Raw genomic sequence first — 22,036 nt, 5'->3', positions numbered from 1 at the left:
CAGCAGATGGAATATTTATGTTCATCTAGAGGTTTGAAGAACAGAATGTGTGCCAATACAGTTCCTCCATGAGAAGCAAATATTGGTGCTTCAGGCCGGTCAGCTAAAGCTCCATGAAGCCGAGGGGAGCTGCACATTCAGGTGCTAACTGTCGGTTCATCACAACGCCCCCACGTTGTCATTTAATACATTACACTCTGGGTGTGTGTGTGGTATCAGATTGCATGATTTCACACAAATAAGAAAAACAGACAAGCAGCCCGTTTTATACAAGCTTTATTTACAATGTAATTTCCACGTTTTGCAATGTAGGAAGCACATTTTCATCAACGGGTCCTGATCGGACAGATGCTAAATGAAATCCATCCAACTTGACATGAGTTTTATATTCTCATCCTCAAATAGCCAGACACCTCCTCTAGCACTGCCACATTTAGTATGTACATAGTGTTTGTATACAAGCAATATAAAACTTGGCAAATTGGAAGGTTATTTGCTACTTCAATAAGTAAAGAAAAGTTTTCAATGAGTAAAAAAATACAGCAAACATTGCACGCGTAAGTGATGCGATTGGGACCTGTTAACATCCTTGTGTGGTTTGTTTCGTTCCTCTGATACACTTGTGACGGTGCAATTAGCAGTCAGGTAACACTAGGGGGAAAACCGGGTACTCATGTTTAGCTTCGGCATGTAAGTAATACACAACATTATGACCGGGTTTTGTAAAGAATACTGCAATTGTTATTTTGTTCTCAAAAATGAATATTTGGAAAGGATTTGGGGTTATAGCATTGAACAGTACATCAAGATGTCACCGTTCCTTCTTTATTGAGAAGAAATGGGCATAAATAAGGTCCCAGAATGTCGCAAACTAGCTGGTTTTCTCAGGTTATATTACTGTGATGATCTTTCCCACCGGTATCAGTATTCGCCAGTAACATTGTTTATTTACACAGACACGTATACCGACAAATTACAGTGGCTGACTTGATGGGGGACAAAAGAGGAGAACATTATATGCTTCCTCTGAGGGGATATTACACAACAGAAAATGTTTTCCCCAACATTCCTGATATGATTTTAAACAGGTCAACCACAATGTGGATGTGTTCCATTATATACAGATTTCTTATCAAACTAATGACTCATGAGGATGGACGGTTAAAAAGAGTTCTGTGTAATATAACTTACAGCTGGATGTTAATGGCAAGTGGTTTCCTAAACACAGATTTGGACAGAAACAAGTAGAGAACAAGACGAAACAGCACGCCTTTTACTTTGCAACTCAATTTACACTGCAACTGCATACTGTGTCGCCGCTCCCTCCCGGAAAACTAATCTATTTGATGCCCGAATGTAGAATCTAAATTTGATCGAGATAAGTTAATCAAACATCTGAGCCGCCTTCATTTTGAATGCAATTAACACATGCATGCCTAACAGCTAATGAGCCTTTTCCCGCAGACGTGGCCGCCGTCTTTGTAGCCGTCGCTAGAAAACACTGATGATCGTTTGTAGGGTTAGGGTCACAGTCAAGTGTAAAAATGTGCTTTCTTTTGTTGATGAGAGAACATTCCGTTTCAAACATGACACGTTTTCTAAGAAACTCCTCTTCCTGAAAAGACTGGAGGTAAATGGAACCTTGCAGTTTTCATCCATTTGTCGCCGACACTCAGCGACCGTCAATAGATGGATAAAAACACGACGCTATTTCAAACTATCTCCTCCTTTTGTTGCATAAGACGAGTATGTAACAGTATCTCGATGTCGCACGGTAAGTTCAACTCCATTGTAACAGTACAAGTGGCGATGTAATAATACTACTGATGTAAAAAAAACTAAATGTAACACTGCTGTACAAGTGCCCGAAAGAATAAATAAGCCATTAAGATAAAAATGCACGGCATGAATTAAACCAAGGTTACACAATAATACATTTATGAGTAAAATAGGTGAAAGTACAGAGAAGAAAAGCCCTCGTTAAGCCTCCTTAATGTATGGATATGAGATTAAAAACTGTATTTTTTTCAAATAACACAATAAAACTGGTCTATAAAAGGTAGTATGCCTTGCTGTCTTTAGTCCTAAAAAGACCAGCCCGTCTTGTTTTTTTAAAATATATTTTAAACAAAGGCATTAAAATTGGAGGATTCAACCATCTCTCTCTTGTGAAAAATGTATGCATTTATGCCTATAATATGCATAAATCCTTAGCTCCAGGTGTGTGTTTTTTTTGTTTTAAGTCTCTCTCACCCTAATTGTCAACATACCTATACTACGCTCTGAAAATAAAATATAAATAAGACATGTATTTAAAAAAAAGCTACACACAGTGTACAGTATGTCTTGCAGCAACACCAGGTTCAGGTTCCTCATTACTGGTACTATCATTTGTGTCTCGTAGAACTCATTCTGTAAACTGCATGTGTGAGCACTCAATGCCAAAATCACATATTTTCCGTTAAGTTGCATTAACAGACCACTGTAGAGGACGGCAGGGTTACTATGAACTGCCTATTGAATAAAGGTTTGATCTGTGATCAACAGGATCCTTTGAGACTGTTGCAGTGGTTTCCCTTTCTACGTTTTTTTAAATAGTCAGCCCTTTCCAGGCGACAGATTGAATGCACCGTAGATTAGCCTGCGTGAGCTAATGTACGGTTTCATTCGCTTATTTTTGTCAGGATATCATTCTATTAAATTAGCATCCATGTTTTATGGTAAAAATGTATAAAACGTGTGACAAAATGCACCGTCTGCAGAGCCTCTTGCTCTTGGCTCAATTAGACAGGTTATTTGCTACTTGGACAAATAACAGACAACAGAGTAGAAACAGATGCTAGGCGGACATTCAATTCCATTGAAAGAAAAGTTATAAGTCGGCTTAATGGGGGCTTTTATCCCGTATTAAAAGCATATCTGTAACAATGTTATTCATTTTAAAAACACTTAGTTTGCCATCCTATGCTCCGACTGCAATCTGTCCAAAAGCCTCTAGGACGTCCCGGTAATGCCCTGTCCGCTCTCCTTGTTGTACCAACCAATACTTGAGGTAAAACCACTTCTAAGATGCCATCTAGCAACATGTGGAGGAGAGGCTGGGCCGGACCACTGCAGGAGACACACATCTACAAGTTTAATGGGTAGCGTTTTTTGTGTTATGGAGACTGATTTGCAGGCGACACCTCTTAAATATTTCTCTCCCATGTAAATAGAAACAGATATGTGGGAATATGACATCGAGGTATCCTGAGGCAGCCGGCCAACGTCAAGTTACACATGACAGAGAAAGGCCTATTTGTAGATCAACTGCTTGATTGGCAGACTACTCTGCTATATGCTGCCCCTGTCCTTTGTGTTAACATACATTGAAGTGTAACAGACTTGACGCGGTGTGGAAGCACAAGCAGGCATGTCCACGAAGAGTGAGTGGAGGGAGGAGAGATGGAGGAGAGGAGAGAGCAGGAGAACATGAGGAGCAAAGAGCTGGAAGGGTGGGGAAAGGAGTTTAGTTTCTGGCCTCCTTGAGCTTGTCTGGGCGTTACAACGCATGACACTGCAGAGGGTTGTTAGTGCTCATGCTGTTGTTACTGGTGTGCCGGTTATTCGCAGACTCGAGTCAATGCAAAGGCATGCAAACAGTAGGCAGGCAGGTAGTTCATGCATCACGGGCCTCAGTCTAGCCCTGCCCGGGGGGGGGGGGACAGGCCGGGCCAGGCCACTCAAGGCTTGGCCAGCTCACTGGTGTGCAGGTCATGCAGTGACATTGCTGTTGAGGGAGGAGAGAGAGAGAAAGAGAGAGAGACAACGGTCAGACGGCGGGGTTTGTTAGCTTGAGATTCTGGCCTTGATCTAAACACAAACACAAGCAAACGAACAGGGTCAATTCCAAGGCTTCTGAAAGTCCGTCGTGTTAATAAGAGATCGTTCGTCATGCGGCTTAAAAACAATGACAATGAAAACAGAGTGGAACAATAAAAATGGGTTAAAAGAAAAGGACAGGAACAGCTGCAACAAGCATACCTATTCAAGATGTCTGTTTAAACTGACATGGGAAGCACTGTGTACTTTTCAAAACACCTTGAACAACCTTTTCACTACGATAGCAATCAATGGATTCTAAAATGATACGGAAAAGAACCGAGCTACACAGTTAAACACAACTTCTCGTTGTTGACGTATTAGCAGAAAGGGGCGATCTGCGAACCAAGTCTCCATCCCAGGATCTAAAACTATCTCACGACTACATTTTCCTTGAGTGCTGTCGACCAAATGCTGCGGCGCATGTATTGAAATGTAACACTATGGCACGTACGGTGACGTCTGAGACAACCTGCTAAATGCTGGTGAAGCTGAAGCTACATGAACTGATGCATTTCCCAGTTTGCTTGACGGTGGCTCCTTAACAAAGATAGTGAAAACCAGTCAACACAGTTATGTAGAAATCTTTGAGGATTTGCAACTTCTGATAAAACTTCAACAGCTGAAGCAGTAACTTTACGTTTTTCCTCACAATTATTGCTGCACTGTTACCTGTTTTTTTCCAAATCATGAAGTCCTATTAGAGATCATTAAGACCATTTAGCAAGCAAATGGAACATTTACATGAGATGAGATGACTATACATCTTCCTATGTATTTGTTGCTCAATAGTGCATCTAAATTCAAATAACAAATATAACATGACACAGCAGGAGAGCAACTTATCTCCATTTGAACACATTGAGAATTGCTGTCGCCTGCTGAAAGCTACATCGTAAGAGTTTAAATAGATATCGCAGGATAGAGAGAAACCCGATGAAGGTAGAGATGTGCGTGAATACGGCATGAACAGGCAAGAGCGGTTCCTCGAAAGAGAAGTGACCGTGACTTGTCAAGAAGATGCGATTCTTCTCTGCCTTTCGGGGTCCAAATGACCTGCCGGACAAAGGTTTGCCACAGAGTATGGGTTGAGGAAGGTCAGGGAGGTCAGAGAGGGAGGAAGAGAGGAGGTTTTGGGGTGATTAGTCAGACCCTATGGAGTATGCTGGGGTGTTAAAAGGGTTGGAGCCTGGCATCACAGGAGTCAGGGTAAAAAATATGCTCTGTGAGGGGAGAAAAAAAAAAAAAAAAAATGGGGGCGAGTTTTGGGCCAGCCTTGCCTGGCATCTCTACCCAAGGGACTTGATCAAGAAGAAAAAAAAAAAGAAAATCAACAGGCGGAATGCAGGAAAACAATAACGTCCATTAGAAATGAATGCAAATAGCGTGCCTCAAAAAAAAAAGGGCAGGTCTATAGTGTGTAAGTTCGGGGGATTTGTATGGTGGTTTGTGGCGTTATTTTTCTGCCCTGCTGCCCCATCTACCTTGCGGTAGCTGGCTGGACGTGGCCTGGATAGGAGCGACGTGTGCTGGTGGCTTGTCTCTGCCGGGCCAGGAAGGACTGACCAGAACCGGTGTTGGCAAGTCTGTCTTCAGCCGCCTTCTTCTGCAGAGACATACCCTGAGAAAAGATACGGAGGAAGTCTCATTATTGCCCTTAATGGTCTTCATCAGGAAACATAACAGCGAGGAGGTGGAGAATCAATAGCAGCGTGTGAGCCAGAGCTTTTAAGTCACCACAGAATCAGCTACCAGCAGTGCGGTAATCGTGAAGCATGAGAAAGCAAATTACCGTAAACACAATATCAGTTCCTATTTAACAACTCATGAACATTAACACCAGCTATCGATCAAATGTTTAATGGAGGAAATGTCAAATATAGAAGAGCAATGCTGCCCTCTGGTGGTTGAAATGCCTTCTTGCATGACTTGTAAAGAATGACACCATTTCATGCAATACTTGGCCTACACTACAAGAGGGTATTACAAAAAAAAAAAACATTAAAGGCATTCAAATTCAAACTAAAAATCACACTTTGTTCTTCCACATATCATTCCACCCACATGTATTTATATCTATCAAAGGAATAACTGAACGCAAATGATTTCTGGACAATTATTTTGAAATATTGTGTGTTTTTCAGTGCCTCATTTAATGTGTTATTGCTAATAACTATCCTTGGGTGAGCTATGTATTATTATGAGTTGAAAATAAATAATAATTTTTATTTTCAAGTAGATATTTGGTTAATTATACATGTGAAAAATGCCCATCACTGTCCTAGATATAATAAATATAACTTAATAAAATGTCTTTTCTTGTCCGATCAAAAGTCCAAAACCTCAAGATACTTAATTCTCTGTGAAGGTCTTTCTCACCATATTGTACCAGGCTGACACGATCAGTTTCTCCTCGTAATCTCTCTGGGTTTTTGTCTTGTCCATCTCTTTCTGTTTGGAGAAAACATAAAAACACACACAAAAATAAGCAATGCAGTTGTTTCTTTATGTTTTCACACACTTAAACATGCGTCCTTCTCCAGTCACTACTCATCTATAAAAGGTGACCGGTTAACCCAATTGAGTCCACCGCTTCCCTTACCTGATCATCCAACTTCTAATACTTGATTACCTCCAATGAGTGCAGCATCCTGTCCTTCTCCTGCAGCTGGTTCTTAAGGGCCTGGACTTCTGGACCTGAACCCTGGTTCTGCTTGGGGTCCAGGGTCCGGATCACCTGGAGCGGACACATTCAAATCACATCACGTACACTTTCTTGTTGCCCTGCACCCACAGCAAGCCTCCCTGGTTACAATGCACCGTGCAAGAGATAAACCTATGAATATACTCACACTCTTGGCCTTTTCCAGGTATTTCTTGTATCTCTCCTCCATCTGCTTCATGTCTTCATCTTTCTTCTTCAAAGCGTCTTCCAGCTCCTCCACTCGTTGGGCTGAGAGGCAACAACATGAAAGTTATTTTTTTTGTTTATTTGTCCTTTGCTACGAGAATGCACTGAGCTGTAGCACATCATACATTAAATCATTTAAAATTCTAAAATGATAAGAACAGGTGGTCAGAGAGGATGGAGGTCAACGGCCTTCAACCGCACTTCACACATTCAGAGTTCAAACTCACAGCTGGTGTTGTATTTGGGCTCTATGTCGTCGATGAAGGCGTTCTTCTTCAGTAACTCATTGTTCAACTCTCGTAGCTTCTCCCTGATGAAGAGGACAAAGCACCAACGTCAAAACATGTTTTTCAGGCCCGGTTTTGTTGATTATTTCATACCAAGCATCCCAGAAGTGAATGAAGAGGACATTTCAAATCTATTTACTTTGATTTTGTTTATATGTAAACATATTTCTGGGTTTGTAAAACAGGGAACTTACATGTGCTCCTCATATTTCTTCTTCAGGATGGAAGACTGAATGAAAAGAAAAACAAATAAAGGATATATTTTATAACATATACCAACCTACACAACCCACAGATACAACTTAAAATAAAAAAAAGATGAGAAACATTTAAAGAGACTCTGTTGGATAAATGCAGGAGTTGCAAACTCCAGTCTTGTCCATCTTTATACCTGCAGCCACACGTGTGTGTGCCAGGCTTGTTCTCTCGCTTCGTTGAAAAGGACCTTTAAAGTTGTTATTAAAAGGCACCACAATGTAAGAAGACCCTGCACATGTCCCTTCTCATCCAACAGGGGGAAGTGTGGAACACAACATGTTTGGGTAATGTTATCATGTGGTATTTAACTACATTAATAAATCTAGAATTTCAGTAAATGAGGCAACCAACAGACCCTAAAACCAATACTTTGGGCTGGGTGATGAAGTGATTCTTCAGGTTGGATGATCACAAAGAATGTTTACAATTCGAGGATTGTTCTGGTTCATTTTTTTGTATGTTCTTTGATTCTGTATGTAAAATGAGAGAGCAGAAATCTGCAGAGTATCTCTAAACAAGAATTCAAACGGCGTGGAGGAAAGGGGAAAGCTGGGTTTCTAGAGAGACACAAAGAAGACACCAAAGAAGTGATGACAGACGCCTCTCTACTTCTAACAGGAAAGAGAAGAATGCAGAATCCCAAAACAACATAGCTAGCAAAAAAGTAACTACGTACTCCTTCAGTGCAACAACTCAGTGTAACAAATGCATGAAGTCATCCTATAACATATGCAAATGTCTTACATTGCGAGTTGTTACACGTTTGTTTCATGAAGTCAAACAGCTGACATCTTGAAAGAACAAAGTCTAAGAGAGGGAACTGTTCAGGAATCACAAAGTTATACTTACTATGGTCTGTGAGTGGAAGCATTATTTGAAAAGAAAAGTGAAAAGTATTTCACTGAGAGGCAATAATCATCCACGCCATAATCTGTCAACGTGTCTTTCCCATTTTTGCACCCGACATTTGACACACTGGCTCCTTCACTGACTAGATTTGTACTTAAATAAAAGGTCTTCCTAGATTATTCCTCCATAATTGTGATGTTTCCAATATAGATATTTATTTCTATTCTCTGCATATTGCTTACTTGTTTTTATAAACTGTACTGCTTCTAAAACCACTGAAAGTAAGTAGTCAAAATACTACAAATAAGTGTTTGAGAGAAAAAAGACAGATGGTTAATTATGTTAATTATACTCATTTGGCCTTTTCTCTTTTTAACGTTACTTTTTAAAATCAAAACCGTGAGCCTTCAAGAGGAGCGGTGTACTGCAGTCTTGTCGAACATCTTTGTTGTTTTGATGGGAATGTGTGATTGTTGCCAACATTTCAGCTGGTATCAGAGTCATGCCTCCACAAAGCAGAACAAACGTATCGCTCCTTACATCATCTGCTTTGGAACCCTGTTCTTGGAGATTCTTGTGCAGCTCCTCTACCTGACCCTGTTCCTCCATCAGGCGCTGATTGATTAACCTAGATAAGAAAAAAGCACAAAAGACCAGTTTGACGAACAAGTTTAAACACAGCAATGAGCAGAGAAGCAGGCTGCTGACTAAAAGGTCATCGACTCAAATTCCAGTATAGACAAATTAAATAAATAAAAGCACAGGGAAACACAATCAGCCCTCAAAATAAGATAGTGAGCACAGAAGGAGAAGATGCATTTGTGTTTTCATAGGCAAATAGAAAAATAAGTCAGCCTCCAGTTTGTTTGCCGTCGCTGCTGAATGCTCCCAGGTTCTGTGCTCTCTGCTGACCTGTTCTCCGTCTCCAGTTCATTCTTTCTTCTGTTGGCATCCTCCAGTAGACTCTGCAGCAGAGCGATCTTCTCATTGTCTGATCCCTCCTGGGCCAGCTTCAGCATCTTGTTCTCGTGCTGAAGATGAATCAGATGTTCTCTGGAAAAACACATTGGGACCGAAGCAAGTATTAATTCCAAACAACACTGATCAAACAAAGTATTGATTGTTATACCTGTACTCACAAGCAGTATACAGAATATTGACATAAACAAAGACCACTGGTGAGAACACATTGTTGCATGCATTGTTCTCTGTATATTTATCATATCTGTCCCAAGTTACTATTTGACACAAACTGTGCAGCAATCAGTAAATATAAGGTGAGACATTATAATGTTATTAGCACTGGGGAAACTCAATAAATTCTACATAGACACCTTATGCAAATAGATGCAACACACCTGCTGGTTTAGTCTCGTTAATACTAAAATATTTGCAGCAACGAGACTACTGTACTGCTGCTGTAATGCCGTCAGACTGACCAACAGTGCATCCTCAAAAAATATAAATATATACACTTTGAGAAGCCCACTCTCGCTCTGTTCCTTCAACTGTAAGGTGGAAAGACGGGCAGAGGTATTTGAGATACTTTCCCCCCCAAACAGATAAGATGTGTTATGTCTCGGATCTGTCTTTTGATAGTGTTGAGCAGAGTCTGTCTCCTGGTTCCTGTGTTTTTTTAGGGCGTGGCTGCCGACTCCTTTTCCAACTAAAGTACTGACTGAATGTTTCCAGATGAACTCACAGCCGCTGGGCTAGCAAAGGGAAGGCCAGGGAAGGCAAAAGGAAGACTAGAGAAGAGGTTCCAAAACAGCTTATTGGGAAAATATTACAGCGACGGGACCGGATTTCTTTTGGTGGAGTTTGGAATCCTACCCTGCAGGAAAGTGAGAGACTTACTAAATTCCAGCTGTTGTTCATGCTGTTTTATAGTTTAGAGGAAACTGAGCCACAGGAGCTTTTCTGTCAAAAAGGCACATCCTGGTTCAGTCTACACACTCACTGTTGGGTTAGGTGCTGAACTGACAATCACAAGTGAGCATGAATCATCAATTTTGTATTTCAACCACAGTTATTCTCTTTAGATATCTCACATGAAACACTGCTATTGCAACATTTAACTTCCACCTCTGCAAGCTTGCAGGATATGACATCACCTCAGGCCACAACAGTTTAATCTTACTTTTACCTCCAGAGAGTAATAATTAGTCTGGACTGGGTTAACTCAAGTACTGTATTTTTCTATTAGTAGCTTTAAGAGGATTTCAAAGTAAATCCATATGTATTTTGGTTAACGCACGTTGAAAAAGAATCCAGGCACAATATGCTGCCGGCAGAGAAGCCAGCCGTCCTGGAAAGCAGCAGTCAGGCTGATGCAACTCTCACACAACTGTTACATAACTCACTACAGAGACAGTTCTTTTAAAGTCAAAATTATCCACTTAAAAACAGCAGAGAGAGCCGCCCAGAAACCATCTGGCTACAGAGTGAACACACACACACACACACACCCCCACATCCACACACGAACAGTCTGATGTGTGTCTGGCACGCAAGTTGCAACATTAAGTGGCATACCGAATCTCTGGGGTGGAGATCTCAGCAGCCAGTGAGTCAGAGCCGTCGTTGCTGACCATCGGGAACAAGCCTTTAACAAACAGATAGTACCGTGAGTACAGGGTGACACCAAATATTTAGGCTTGACCAAGTACATCGTAGCTCAGCTATTCATATTTAGCCACATGTTTTTTTCATTGTACCTGATGTGAGCTGTCCCTCCTGGGCTTGGACACAATGGAGCTCCTCAATAGTCTCCTTCAGAGAGTCTCTCTCCGTACGCATACGCTACAGAGGGAGAGAAACACGTGATGCAGAAAATATGATGAGAAATAGTGCAGGGTTTGCAATGAAGCCAAAAGATGTGCATCTGTCAATCAAGTAACTCTAGTAACTCTGTTTAGTTACTAGAGTGAAAGTTATGTTCAGCCTTTGGTCTTTCTTGTAGAACAAAATGATACATCACAAAGTTACGCACACTGCAAAAATATATGGTGGGATATCTCTGTGAAAAATGTATACTCATCAAAAATACTGTACCATTTCTTATATTAATACAATGAATTGTACATACATCTTTTTCTTTTTGTAGAGAGTCCACTTTCTCTTTGACGCGTTTGTATTCAAACTCCATCTTGTCGGCCTTTTTGGACTCTTCTGACAGTCTGTTCTGAAGTTCAACCACCTGTGCAGAGAAAGGGCAGACAATGGAAATACATTATCTCTTAAAATATATGTGTGTGAGTCTTATACAATAACAGCTTTACAAGTTGGGGTACATCAAGCCAAGCCTCATTCCATGCGAGTCAACATGGCCGCTGGTTGCTTACCTGTCTCTTGTATGTCTCCAGCTGGCCCTTGGTGGCGTTCGCCTTTCGTAGCTCTTCTTCCAAACCGACGTTGCTCTGCATCAACACCGTGTTCTTCTCCTCCAGAAGCTTATTCTGGAAAAGAGCCACAGGAATGTAAACTGTATTTGTTTGTAACTCGGACACACAAATACTGCCAGTTGTTGGAATAACACTCGGTGATTAGTTAGATATTGATTGAAACTAAATGTTTGTTAAAAAAAGAATGGACACTGAGTGAGACGCATTAAGTTATTGCTGCCGTCTGCGTACCTGTCTCCTGAGAAGACCCATGTCCTCCAGCTTCTTCTTGTAGTGTTCCACTGTGCCCTCCAGCTTTGACACTTTGTCTGATGAATGCCTGGGGAGGGAAACAACGGGCACTTTCATTTTGTGACGTTACATTTAGAAAGAAGTAAAGGAGACAAGTCTGAAATAACAGGATAGTTGTTCAACAATACATTTGTCTTTCTTCATCTCCTTTTTTTCTAACTCATTCTATTTCCATTTGGCATCTCTTCACTTGTTTCGTGTTTAGCTTGCTTTACTCTGGTACTCTCAGTGTGTTCAGAGCCAAGACTTTGCATCCCCTTCTTACCGGAGGACATCCATCTCGTCCTTGAGAGACTGCGCTTCATCAGCCAGAGACGCAAGCTCTTCATTCTGCGACTTCACATCCACAAGTTCCTTTTCAAGCTCTTCACAACGGATCCGGTAGTCGTCTTTTGATGCCTCCAACCTACACAGAATTAGCAGTAATCATCTTTAAAATCTGATTTTTGACTCCAGCATCAGTCAATTCATCTCCCTCTCTCTTTCCATCAACTCCACACCTGAACGTTTCTTCCTGTAGTTGCTCCAGCTGTGTCTGCAGCTGGAGGTGTCTTCGTCCCGCAGGGCTGTTTATGTCCTCTATGGAGTCGGACTGGTTGAGTCTCTCCATCAGGACCTGGTTTTCTGCGAGTAAACTGCTCTTCTCCTCTTGCAGGGCTGCCACCTGTGGAAGGGACGCGAGCGAACAGGAGGGCAAAGAATGGGAATGCAAAAAGAGGAACCAGAAAGGGCAGGAAGACATGGGTCCAGTCGTGAGGTAGACCGGGATTTGGATAACAGGAAAGGTGAAAAAAGGGGTGGAATGGAGGATAGAGGGATGGAATGTTAAAGAGAAGAGAGAAGAGAAGGAAATAAGTTATTTCTTCAAATTGTATCTCTCAAACTACTTATATGTGAACGCAGAATTTTCTTTACGGCATTCAATCCATTAGGTTATTATACTGCAGCATCGCTTCTGGTAACAAAGCAAGCGCACACCAAAAACACTTCAACGGGGCAAACCAACAAACTCCAAAGAGGGCTACATATAGTTTGATGTTGCCTTCTCAGCGTGATAGACAGGGCATCAAACTCCACACCAAGCAAAGCAGAAGCTCATCTGTGCTTTTAAATGTGCCACTAATGATAGAAATGCATGACTGAGTCTGTTGCATCTCCAAACACAGGAACTGATCTTAATGTTTTTGTTAAGAGGAAATAGAAACATTATTATTTTGATAAAAAGGTTCTTGATGTGCACTTTTTTTAAATTCAGGAAAAAAAAATGGTAACATCACATAACAATAATATACAGTATGTGTGATATTTGTAACATTTGACATGTATTCAACAGTTTTGCCAAGAAAAGACAAGTGGACAGTGGGTTTCCCCCTCTCTGTCTACTGTTGCTGTGGGAGAGCAATGAAACACACAAGGGTAAGAAGACAAAGGATAATTAGTGAAGAGGGGACAACTGACACACCCACACCAAACTGCAGTTGTGGCTGGTGTGCCCCATGAGGACCATGTGTATACGTGTGCACACACACACACACACACACACAGATAACTAGTAGGAGGGGGATCTACTAGGACTATTAGACACACCACACACACACACATCATCATCATCATGGATGGATGGATGGAAAAAAGAGACAGAAAGAAAAGAAAGTTTGGATTTACCCTCTCTTCTAGCTCATTAAACTCTAACCTCAGTCTATCACGCTCCTCTTGGACATGGAGGGCCTTTAAAGCAAGGCACACAGTGATGAAATAGTGAGGAAATGAGAGGAAACCGATTCAAGACAGGAGAGCAGGTAACCCTTTAAATCACAGCTCCATTTCTTCTGCAATATGTGTCTTTAGTAAGTAAAAGGAAATAAATATGTTCATTATGATCATCTGCTCTCAAGATAGAGACATAAAGTGAGTTAATCTCTTTTAGCAACATGTTATCACGTAAGTATAGGGAACTCAAACCAGATGCGTTACAGTGTAATTATGCAAAAAAAGGGAGCTGCTTTTAAAGTGCAACCAAAACATAGCTGTAAGAAGTACGACACAATCACTTAGACACAAAAGAGTTACAAAATAAAGCTAAAAGAAGTGAATTAAAGTTAGTTATTTGTATGTATACTTTGAATACGTTCCTGCTAAATATACAGTTACTGTACATAAGTGCTCATTCATCTTTTCAGTTTCACATTGCATCATCATTGCAGTTATAATTGCTCAAGGCTAATGAGTAATGCCTGACACTCAACAGCTTAAATTATGCAGCTGTATTTTCTTAACAATACCAATATTTTTAACACTTTGGACATTATATGATTATCATTCCATGAAGACATAGACCTAAATAGTCCTCTCATAATGACCAGCCGCATATAATAATGTTATACAATATTATTATTGAATTATTCACATACTCACATTTTAATAGTGTGCCATTGTGATAACTAACTGACCTCGCCAGGCTCACTGGTGGCGTTATGTCTTTCAGGTTATAGGATAGGAGTACCTGAACTCTGTGCTATGATGATGTCTACGACCAGCAGTCAAACAGCCTAAAACATGGAGGATTACAAGTGCATTAAACCGACCTGCATGTCAAGCTCACGACACCTCTGGGCAATCTCTTCCTTGGTAGACAAAGCATCATTCAGCTCCTCTGCTGTCTTCTTCAGCTGAGAAACAAAAGAAAAAACAAACAATAAAAACCCTGCACATTGTTTCATTTCCACACAATGTATTGTCTACTTGGATGAGACTAAAGAAACAAACATGTATAACCCCAAGGAGATGTTGGATCAAGGACTAAACAAACATTTACCCCAAATAACAGTGTGAGATGTTTTTGAGGCAGTTTGTAAGCAGTTGAAACACTCAGCTGTTTTACAGGTCTGTGGCCAAAAAGGAGGAGGGTATAACATCGGTAGAGGCAGAGATCACGTTGGTGTTGAGGTTTCAGTGGAAAATCCAGATACTGGAGGGAGTGTGTGTGCGAGTTTAAAGACTTTGACGTGTGAATGTTCAATATTTTACCTTAAAAGTTACATTCAAACTTAAACTCTGTCTAATCTGAGAGCATTTTGATGGCGCCGTTAGAAAACAGACAATAAAAAGCACCACGTGAGGTTTTATAGTCTCCATACCTGTCTGTCTAGATCCACATACGAGTCAGTTCCTCCCATCACTGGGGTCTCGTTACTCATCAGCTGCAGGAACACACAAAAACAGGTTTACGGGTTGGAAGATGTTACGTGTACACACGGCAGCAAACTTGTTACGCCTCGGTTCAGTCATGACGACAACCAAATCTGATCAATCCCACCTTACTCTCATCATTAATCTATTATTGTAAAAAGCACGATCGTTCACCTCTTGGATGGCCGTCATAACAACATGCTGCACCGACTCCTCCATCATCATTATGGTCTGGATGTATTCTAGAGAAGTAGACAAAATAATGAGGGGAAATTCAAGCCTCTGAGTCAGTTGGTATCAGAATTGTGATATCATCGAACATTGTTTTCTAACTACACATCGCACACAGAGTACGGGACGCGTACCTTGTTTCTGTTCACAGTTGACAGCACAGCCCAGAATAAGCTGAAGCATCCTCCCAAGCTCTGCCGGGTCAGAGTGCTCCCCAATAAGGTTGACATCTGGTAGCGTGAAGTCGTTGATGTGCTGGCCTAAGATCTAGACGGGAAGCAAAAAGCATTTTAATAATCAAAACTGGATTATCATGGTCTGTGGTTGTGCTAAAGTTTTTAAGGGTAGTGCCTGCAGTCACAACTTGTCCCGACGAGCAACACATGGGCTTGTGTACTGTGGATGCTCGGTACTGATCAAATTAAAATGAATACAGCAGATTGTTCTTACCTCCTGGTTATAGTCTAGGACGCCTTTCAGAACTTTCTTGAGATTGCTGATCTGAAACAAAAGAGAGCTTATGTAGAAGTTTCATTCAAACTTGGAAAAGTCTGCTGTCATTCGCTAATGGGGGGGAAAAAGGAAACTGGCCTCACAAAACATAAACCACACACACACCTACTACTATAACGTATTCTTACCTTTAACCTCCAGTTGTCCCCAACCTCTGGTTTGATTCTACTAATCCAAGCGTCGTTGAAATACACTACATCTCTAGAAAGTTCAGATGGACAAGAGAATAGTGCTTTAGGGAAGTTGAATGAGAAAAACGCCGACAGTGACGGAGTGTCACTGAATGTTTCAATACATTTATTATGTTTACTGTACATTCTAACATATAATTCAGTCTGCTCAGCAATGACACATCATGCAACCAACAATGTAAAATACCACAAAAAGAGAAGTATTTTTTTTAGAAAGATGCATTTTCTCATACACCGAGGATGAAGGACAACTTACATTTTCTGTAGAGCTTGGGCCATGACGATACCGCCCGTCAAGTCGTCTACTGTCTTGCATGGAGCCTCCACTCCAAAAGTCTGGATCTAAACAACAAACAGACAAACAAGTGTTGAGTGCTGGGTCCTGCTAAATTTCTCTCAACTTTGCTTATCCTTCTTGGTCCATTTCCATCTCTTTTTTCCCGATCCTTTTATTCTCACTTGGCAAGTCATTGTTCCCTTTCCACCCTTTATATCCTTCTTTATCACTTTTCCTCCAGGCTTAAAGTCTGTTGCCCAGACACACAAGTTCATATTTTTCTGTCCACGTGCCAAAAGGAGGGGAAATTGAGAGCAGGAATGTTGGAATTCTGACAGAAGGAAAATGACGAGGTTTCAATTCTGCCTGCACGTCGTTCCGTCGGTCTCACTTTTCATTACGTGGCTCAACATGCAGCTCTCAAGCCCCGAGTCACAGACTTACCAAGACCAGAGGGCGACAGACAAGGTATTCAGACAAAAGTGTCTGAGAGACGGCCTATCAACACAGGTTGAACCCCAACGAAGCTCTCCACATGAAGCTATTGGGTGGAAAAGAACGGAGCAGAGGGCTTTAAGCGAGACTCAAGCTGGATGTTAATGCATCCGGACACATATTCAGCTCGTCATTGTGTTCGACATTAAACTAGTATAAATATTTCCCTCTGAAAAGCAGCTACAAGTGTTGGGTAGGCCATAATATGCCATTTGCTTGGTGTTGTGTCCACTAATATTAAACCACTGGCTGTAGGACATTTCCTCTTGAAATAAAGATGATGCAAGAACATCTCCAATAACTGTGTGGCCGTAATCTGAGCAGCAACACTTCCGAGTGCTCGATAATATCCCTTATTAGCAGAGACAGAGGTCAGGAAACAAGAAGACATTCGACACGGTACACAATCAAGGACACACTTCACATGGCATGAAGTCAACATGACACACAAAACAATACACACACAATCAGTTGATAAGTTCAGACAACCTAAATGTTTAATTTAGATTCTCCACTGGACATCAAGTGTACAACTGTGAACCTTAAGAAATGTTGCCCATCAACTTTTAAACATGGAGTAAACTGACCCAATAACAACAAAAACATTTAAAATATCCTAAAGTGGTTAAGATCGTCTTCTAGGAACCTCCACTCAAAGTTGTACTGCTCCTGAATGACTGACTCGTCAACAAGAGGACACTCTCGGTGCACCTGATCTAAAAACATCTGTATTATTATTCATATTTCAACTAACTAGCTATCACTGTTTGATACACTGTTTGTTATGTCCGATTACATAACACAGGTTACCAGAGACTGAAGAATACCTGACCCACTCCAATTACCCTGCCAAATTGAAACTACAATCTAAAATGTATATGACTCATCACACTCAAGTCTACACCCTTCCTGTGATGCTAAGTTGTATTGTGGAGTGGGTTTACGTGCCGACTTCCTGTGTTTGGATACTAACACAATAGTAAGCAACACTGTTAAATTAAATCAAATTAAACCGAGGCATGTGTTGAGGTCCAACACATCCAGCTCTGTTGCATACAAAGAGTATTGCATCCCCCTTTGACAGAGCTCTATTTTTACACCCTACACTATTGTCCCCAAGCAGAAATAGGTTCGCATTGCCACAGCTCCCCCATGCTTGGACTGCATGCTCGGTCAACAAACCTATGGTGTACATGCTGTACTGGAATACAAAGCCTTTAAACAGAATGTATGCCCATGTGATGTCTCCTGAAAAGCCACAGTGGAGCAGTGCTGGTGACTTCCTTTATGCTGTGTGTAGGACATTGTGTCGGCACTGGCTGTCTGTGAAAGAAGCTCCCCTTTTGCCAGCTCTGTTTCAATTATAAAGCAGCATACACCGCATAACATACTGTACTGTTTTATCTGCACAGTGTCCTGTTAATGCCCAATCTGTGTGTGTGTGTGAGCTGCAATGTGATGATTGAAAACCAATTAATCTGGATACAGAGCATCATGTGATCAGAGGGATTTTGAGGTTCTGGTTCATGTTCCCAGATTACATTCAGTCCGCTTTGATCACATCATCCATAGCAATCTGCTTAAAGGGAAGATAAGAGGGCTAAGTTGAGTTTAACTGAAAGACGTTCATGTCTGACAGTGTGTGAGACCTAAACAATTTCACACAGAAAAAGCTTCACCAAAAGCTGCATTTCCATTAATACCCTTTCAGCTTTCTGAGTCAACATGCACAATAACTGCTGTAATGACAACAATTTTGTGGTAGCACGCAAAGGGCCATGAAATAGAAAATAAACATTAGAAATATAACGTAAACTGAATTTCTTATCTATTAGAAATGACTGTTTTCTCTCTCTTATTTTTTAAACACAGAACCAAAGCAATAATAAAAGAAATATTGGCTTAACTACACTATTGACAAAACTCAGACGGGGCGGACTGATGTCAAAAAAGGAAGCGTTTGTGGAAGCAGTTGGAAAGGAGACAGTCTAGCTGTGGAGAACACTTGTGTCACATGACTAGGACGAGCGATCAAAGGGAAGCAGATACTTTTACCTCTCAACTATAATGTCCACATTAGGTCTCATCATACCGCATATCAGTCAGCTCGTTGTTTTGATTGTATGCGTCCAAAAGGAAGACCAGCATACCAACGCCACACATGCCCACCATGGACCATTTTGATGGTAACAGAAAATGAACGTGCTTGTGGTGCCAGTTAAAGGGATTTCAGCGACAAAGTGATGTGCTACAAAAACAGCCAAGAGACAACAAAATGCAAGCAATGCACCTAGTTGCTTTGCTGATGTGTGATCCAGTGCATCATTTCGGTGTAAATGTCAGACATGATTCTTTATCAGCAGTGCTGCTTTACCAGTTACTAAAGTTATAGGGCACATTTGTAGGAAAAGCTTAAATACAGTTATTAATACACCTGGTGAATTTACATTAGTATGAGTATTGATAACTGAAATTACAAGATATCTGATGCAGCTGGGGCCACATGAAGAGCTCTGCTTGATTGAAATTAATTTTCTATACCAAATATACTATTCCATAGAGGTTTATGTGGGGAAAAAAACGAGGCATCGTGTTTTGCCAAGTGACTACAATGTCGTGAGAGATAATTTTATCACTTGAATAACATTATCTCATAAGACAAACCGGTTTAGTTGACAGACAAGAGCCATCAGCTGAATAACATGGCTGACAGCAGATACTAAAGTCTAAAGACAGTTGCCTTGATATCTCCACTGCTATTTCGTAAGAGGTACAGCCTCATGCACGTCAGCAACAATCGGTCACACTCAGTGCTGTGACTTCACAGTTAACAGGTATGTGAGGAATGTTTGCCAGTCACATCACTACGAGGAGCATGAAGAAAGGAAACAAGAGGCGGAGGCATCAGAGATGAATGTACATGTCACATTAACCCACAAGCTTAAACCCACAAGCTCTGACGTCTCAATCTCACAAATTGATTTCCAGTATGACTATGTGACATGTAAGGGGCTTGTACTGAGCTCTAACTAAAACCAGCCCTGCATGCATGTTTTCAGCATGCACTACTGTCATTTGAGCCAGTAGTGTATGGTAGAAAACATGGAAGTACCCATGCACAGTTTCAATCAAATGATATGTCAGCCGATCCATTCACAGTTCTGTGCACATCTGAGTAATGCGTGTGATGAAGGTTGAAGCATCACAAAGGATGTAGTCAGTATTAGTATTGCTTTTTCCTTGTCCAACAGTCAACATTACAGTTAAGAGACTGTGGACTTTTCTTTAGATGCGTGTGTGTTGTGTCCACAATACAAACATGCTAAAAATATGTATCATGTGATCCTGATCTGATGCCCCTTTTCCACTTGGTTGCTTACACATCCATACAAAGATTTAGGGTATCGTTACAAAGCCAAGCCCGGGATGCGATCCTGTATTTCACTTTTTTTTTTATCAGGAGCAATGGGGACGAGAGATCAGACATAATTATACATTAGGCAACAATGGCAGGAATTCAGACACCGAGGTGTAACGTTGTATGCTCAATCCAGAGGAAAAATACGTCGCTAAGAAAGCGATAAACCATAACAAGGCCAATGTTTCTGCCGTTACATCCACCCCGTTACAACACACAGACAGAGCATTAGAAAGTTGAGCTAGCTAAACACCCGGCTGTACAGGGCTAGAACCAAAGGTATGTTCATGGCTGGGTAGAAGGCTTTCCTGGCAGCTAGCAGACCACACATCAGCAGCTAAAGCAGCAAACAGCTGGCCTGTATACGTAACCAACGTGAGCCTGTGTGTCATTTTCCTCTAGCCTGCTAACGTTACCGCCGCTAGCTCATCGAGCTAGGAGTATCCTCGTACGCTAGCTAGCTAGTCAGTGGAAATAAACCCCCGAACTTCATATTTGACCACCTACCCATGTCAAGAGGCTTTCACAGAGTTCCATTCGATCCAAGGGCCCCGATGTAGTCATCGTTAACTAACGTAAACCGACTTTGCGTGGTGTACAGAGCCTGAAGTTAACAGTCGGCTTCATGTAACGTTACTCCCGATACCTCTCAGTCACGTCGGCCAATAGTTGGGTTCGCTGCTTCGCAAGTCCGGCGTCTGCCGGGGGAGGCTGGGTGGGCGGAGTCTGCACTTCATATAAAGAAAAGAAAAAATCCATCATCTGAAATGTTGCTTTGGGACAGGAATGGCAATGGCATGGAGCACAACAAGCTTGGTAACACAAATATGAAGCTGTGTGTTGAAGGTTGCACTTACAGACACTTTCAAAGGCAAAAAATAAGGACTTTTTTAATGTATTGAATAAGCATAAAGTAATTGCCCTGCAGACTACTTTGGCCCAAGGCCCTGTAGGTAACCCAGCCTTGCTTGTCAAAGAAAATGCATTCTGTGGGTGCAAAACTGGTAATGTCAGGTACTGGTCCCCAACCAAGCTAAATAGGGATGGTTGTGAGTGGATTACCAACATAGGAAAGCAGAAAACCAAAACCCTAAAATGGCATTCGTCTAATTCTTGCAAATTACTAGATCATTTTACATCTCCAGGTTTCTAAAATAACATCATAGACTTACAGCAAAAACGGAAGTGGCCTATGGTATTAATAGCTGTGTCATCTACCTCCCCTTCATTGAGCAGTGTCAGACTCAAGTTTTGGAAAGCACACAGCTGACTCCCTTCTGAAGGAAGATTGGGGGGCTGTGCTCAAAGACAAGTCTGTGCAACACTTGGACAGAATGGTCTGGAGCATCATATGACCACCAAACTCAATAGATGGTGATTGTCATGGCAAGTATCCTGACTGACACTTCGTTATGGAATCCATCGAAGAGGACGATGACATTGTTTCATAGTCTCAGTCACATTGGAGCATTTTCAGTGGGAAACCCTTGATCTTGAGGAAGGCGAAGAGTGTGTTTGAGATAGAAATTACTTGTATAGGTGTTAACTATTATATTTTTTTTTGGGGGGGGGGGGGGTTGTGATGCAGTTTGCACCAAAGCACTGACTCTTCCAGCAGCTACAGTATTTTCCCACATGGGTTAGACTCTCACCTGACCGGTTCTCTGCTGGAGATGAGCAGCAGCTTTTACAACACATGCTGCTTCTGTTTGGCTGTCAAAAACAAGAAGGGTGGAGGTTGCTCAAACACCCCATGAGACAAACTGAAAGACATGCTAATCAGTAAGGGCTGGGGAAAGGAATGACAAAGCTTGGCACGTGCCACACCTTAAAACATGACATTTCCAAGAGGGAACTGAAG

At 41.4% G+C, this 22,036-nt stretch overlaps 1 protein-coding gene across 5 annotated transcripts; it reads right to left on the bottom strand.

Moving 5' to 3' along the window:
• Positions 1–260: 260 nt before the first annotated feature.
• On the bottom strand, positions 261–20,848 carry hook3 (hook microtubule-tethering protein 3). Of its 5 annotated transcripts, XM_031855732.1 has the most exons (26): positions 20,683–20,848; positions 16,242–16,327; positions 15,923–15,995; positions 15,732–15,782; positions 15,416–15,548; positions 15,225–15,292; positions 14,999–15,061; positions 14,447–14,530; positions 13,527–13,589; positions 12,362–12,525; positions 12,127–12,267; positions 11,802–11,889; positions 11,511–11,624; positions 11,255–11,365; positions 10,884–10,968; positions 10,702–10,771; positions 9,079–9,219; positions 8,707–8,794; positions 8,167–8,172; positions 7,254–7,288; positions 7,000–7,082; positions 6,714–6,814; positions 6,494–6,598; positions 6,241–6,312; positions 5,346–5,482; positions 261–3,769 (listed from the first exon to the last, which is right to left on the bottom strand). In XM_031855732.1, exons 1-26 carry the CDS (start codon positions 20,737–20,739, stop codon positions 3,754–3,756), a joined length of 2,235 nt encoding a protein of 744 aa, XP_031711592.1. In that variant the 5' UTR covers positions 20,740–20,848; the 3' UTR covers positions 261–3,753. The 5 variants fall into 5 exon arrangements, with proteins under 5 accessions (XP_031711592.1, XP_031711593.1, XP_031711594.1 ...); XM_031855733.1 differs by lacking the exon at positions 8,167–8,172; XM_031855734.1 differs by lacking the exon at positions 13,527–13,589.
• Positions 20,849–22,036: the final 1,188 nt, after the last annotated feature.

Source organism: Anarrhichthys ocellatus, unplaced genomic scaffold, assembly GCF_004355925.1.
Source record: "Anarrhichthys ocellatus isolate YVR2014 unplaced genomic scaffold, GSC_Weel_1.0 scaffold16, whole genome shotgun sequence".
Lineage (NCBI taxonomy): Eukaryota > Metazoa > Chordata > Actinopteri > Perciformes > Anarhichadidae > Anarrhichthys > Anarrhichthys ocellatus.
This window is presented reverse-complemented; position numbering and strand designations above follow the sequence as displayed.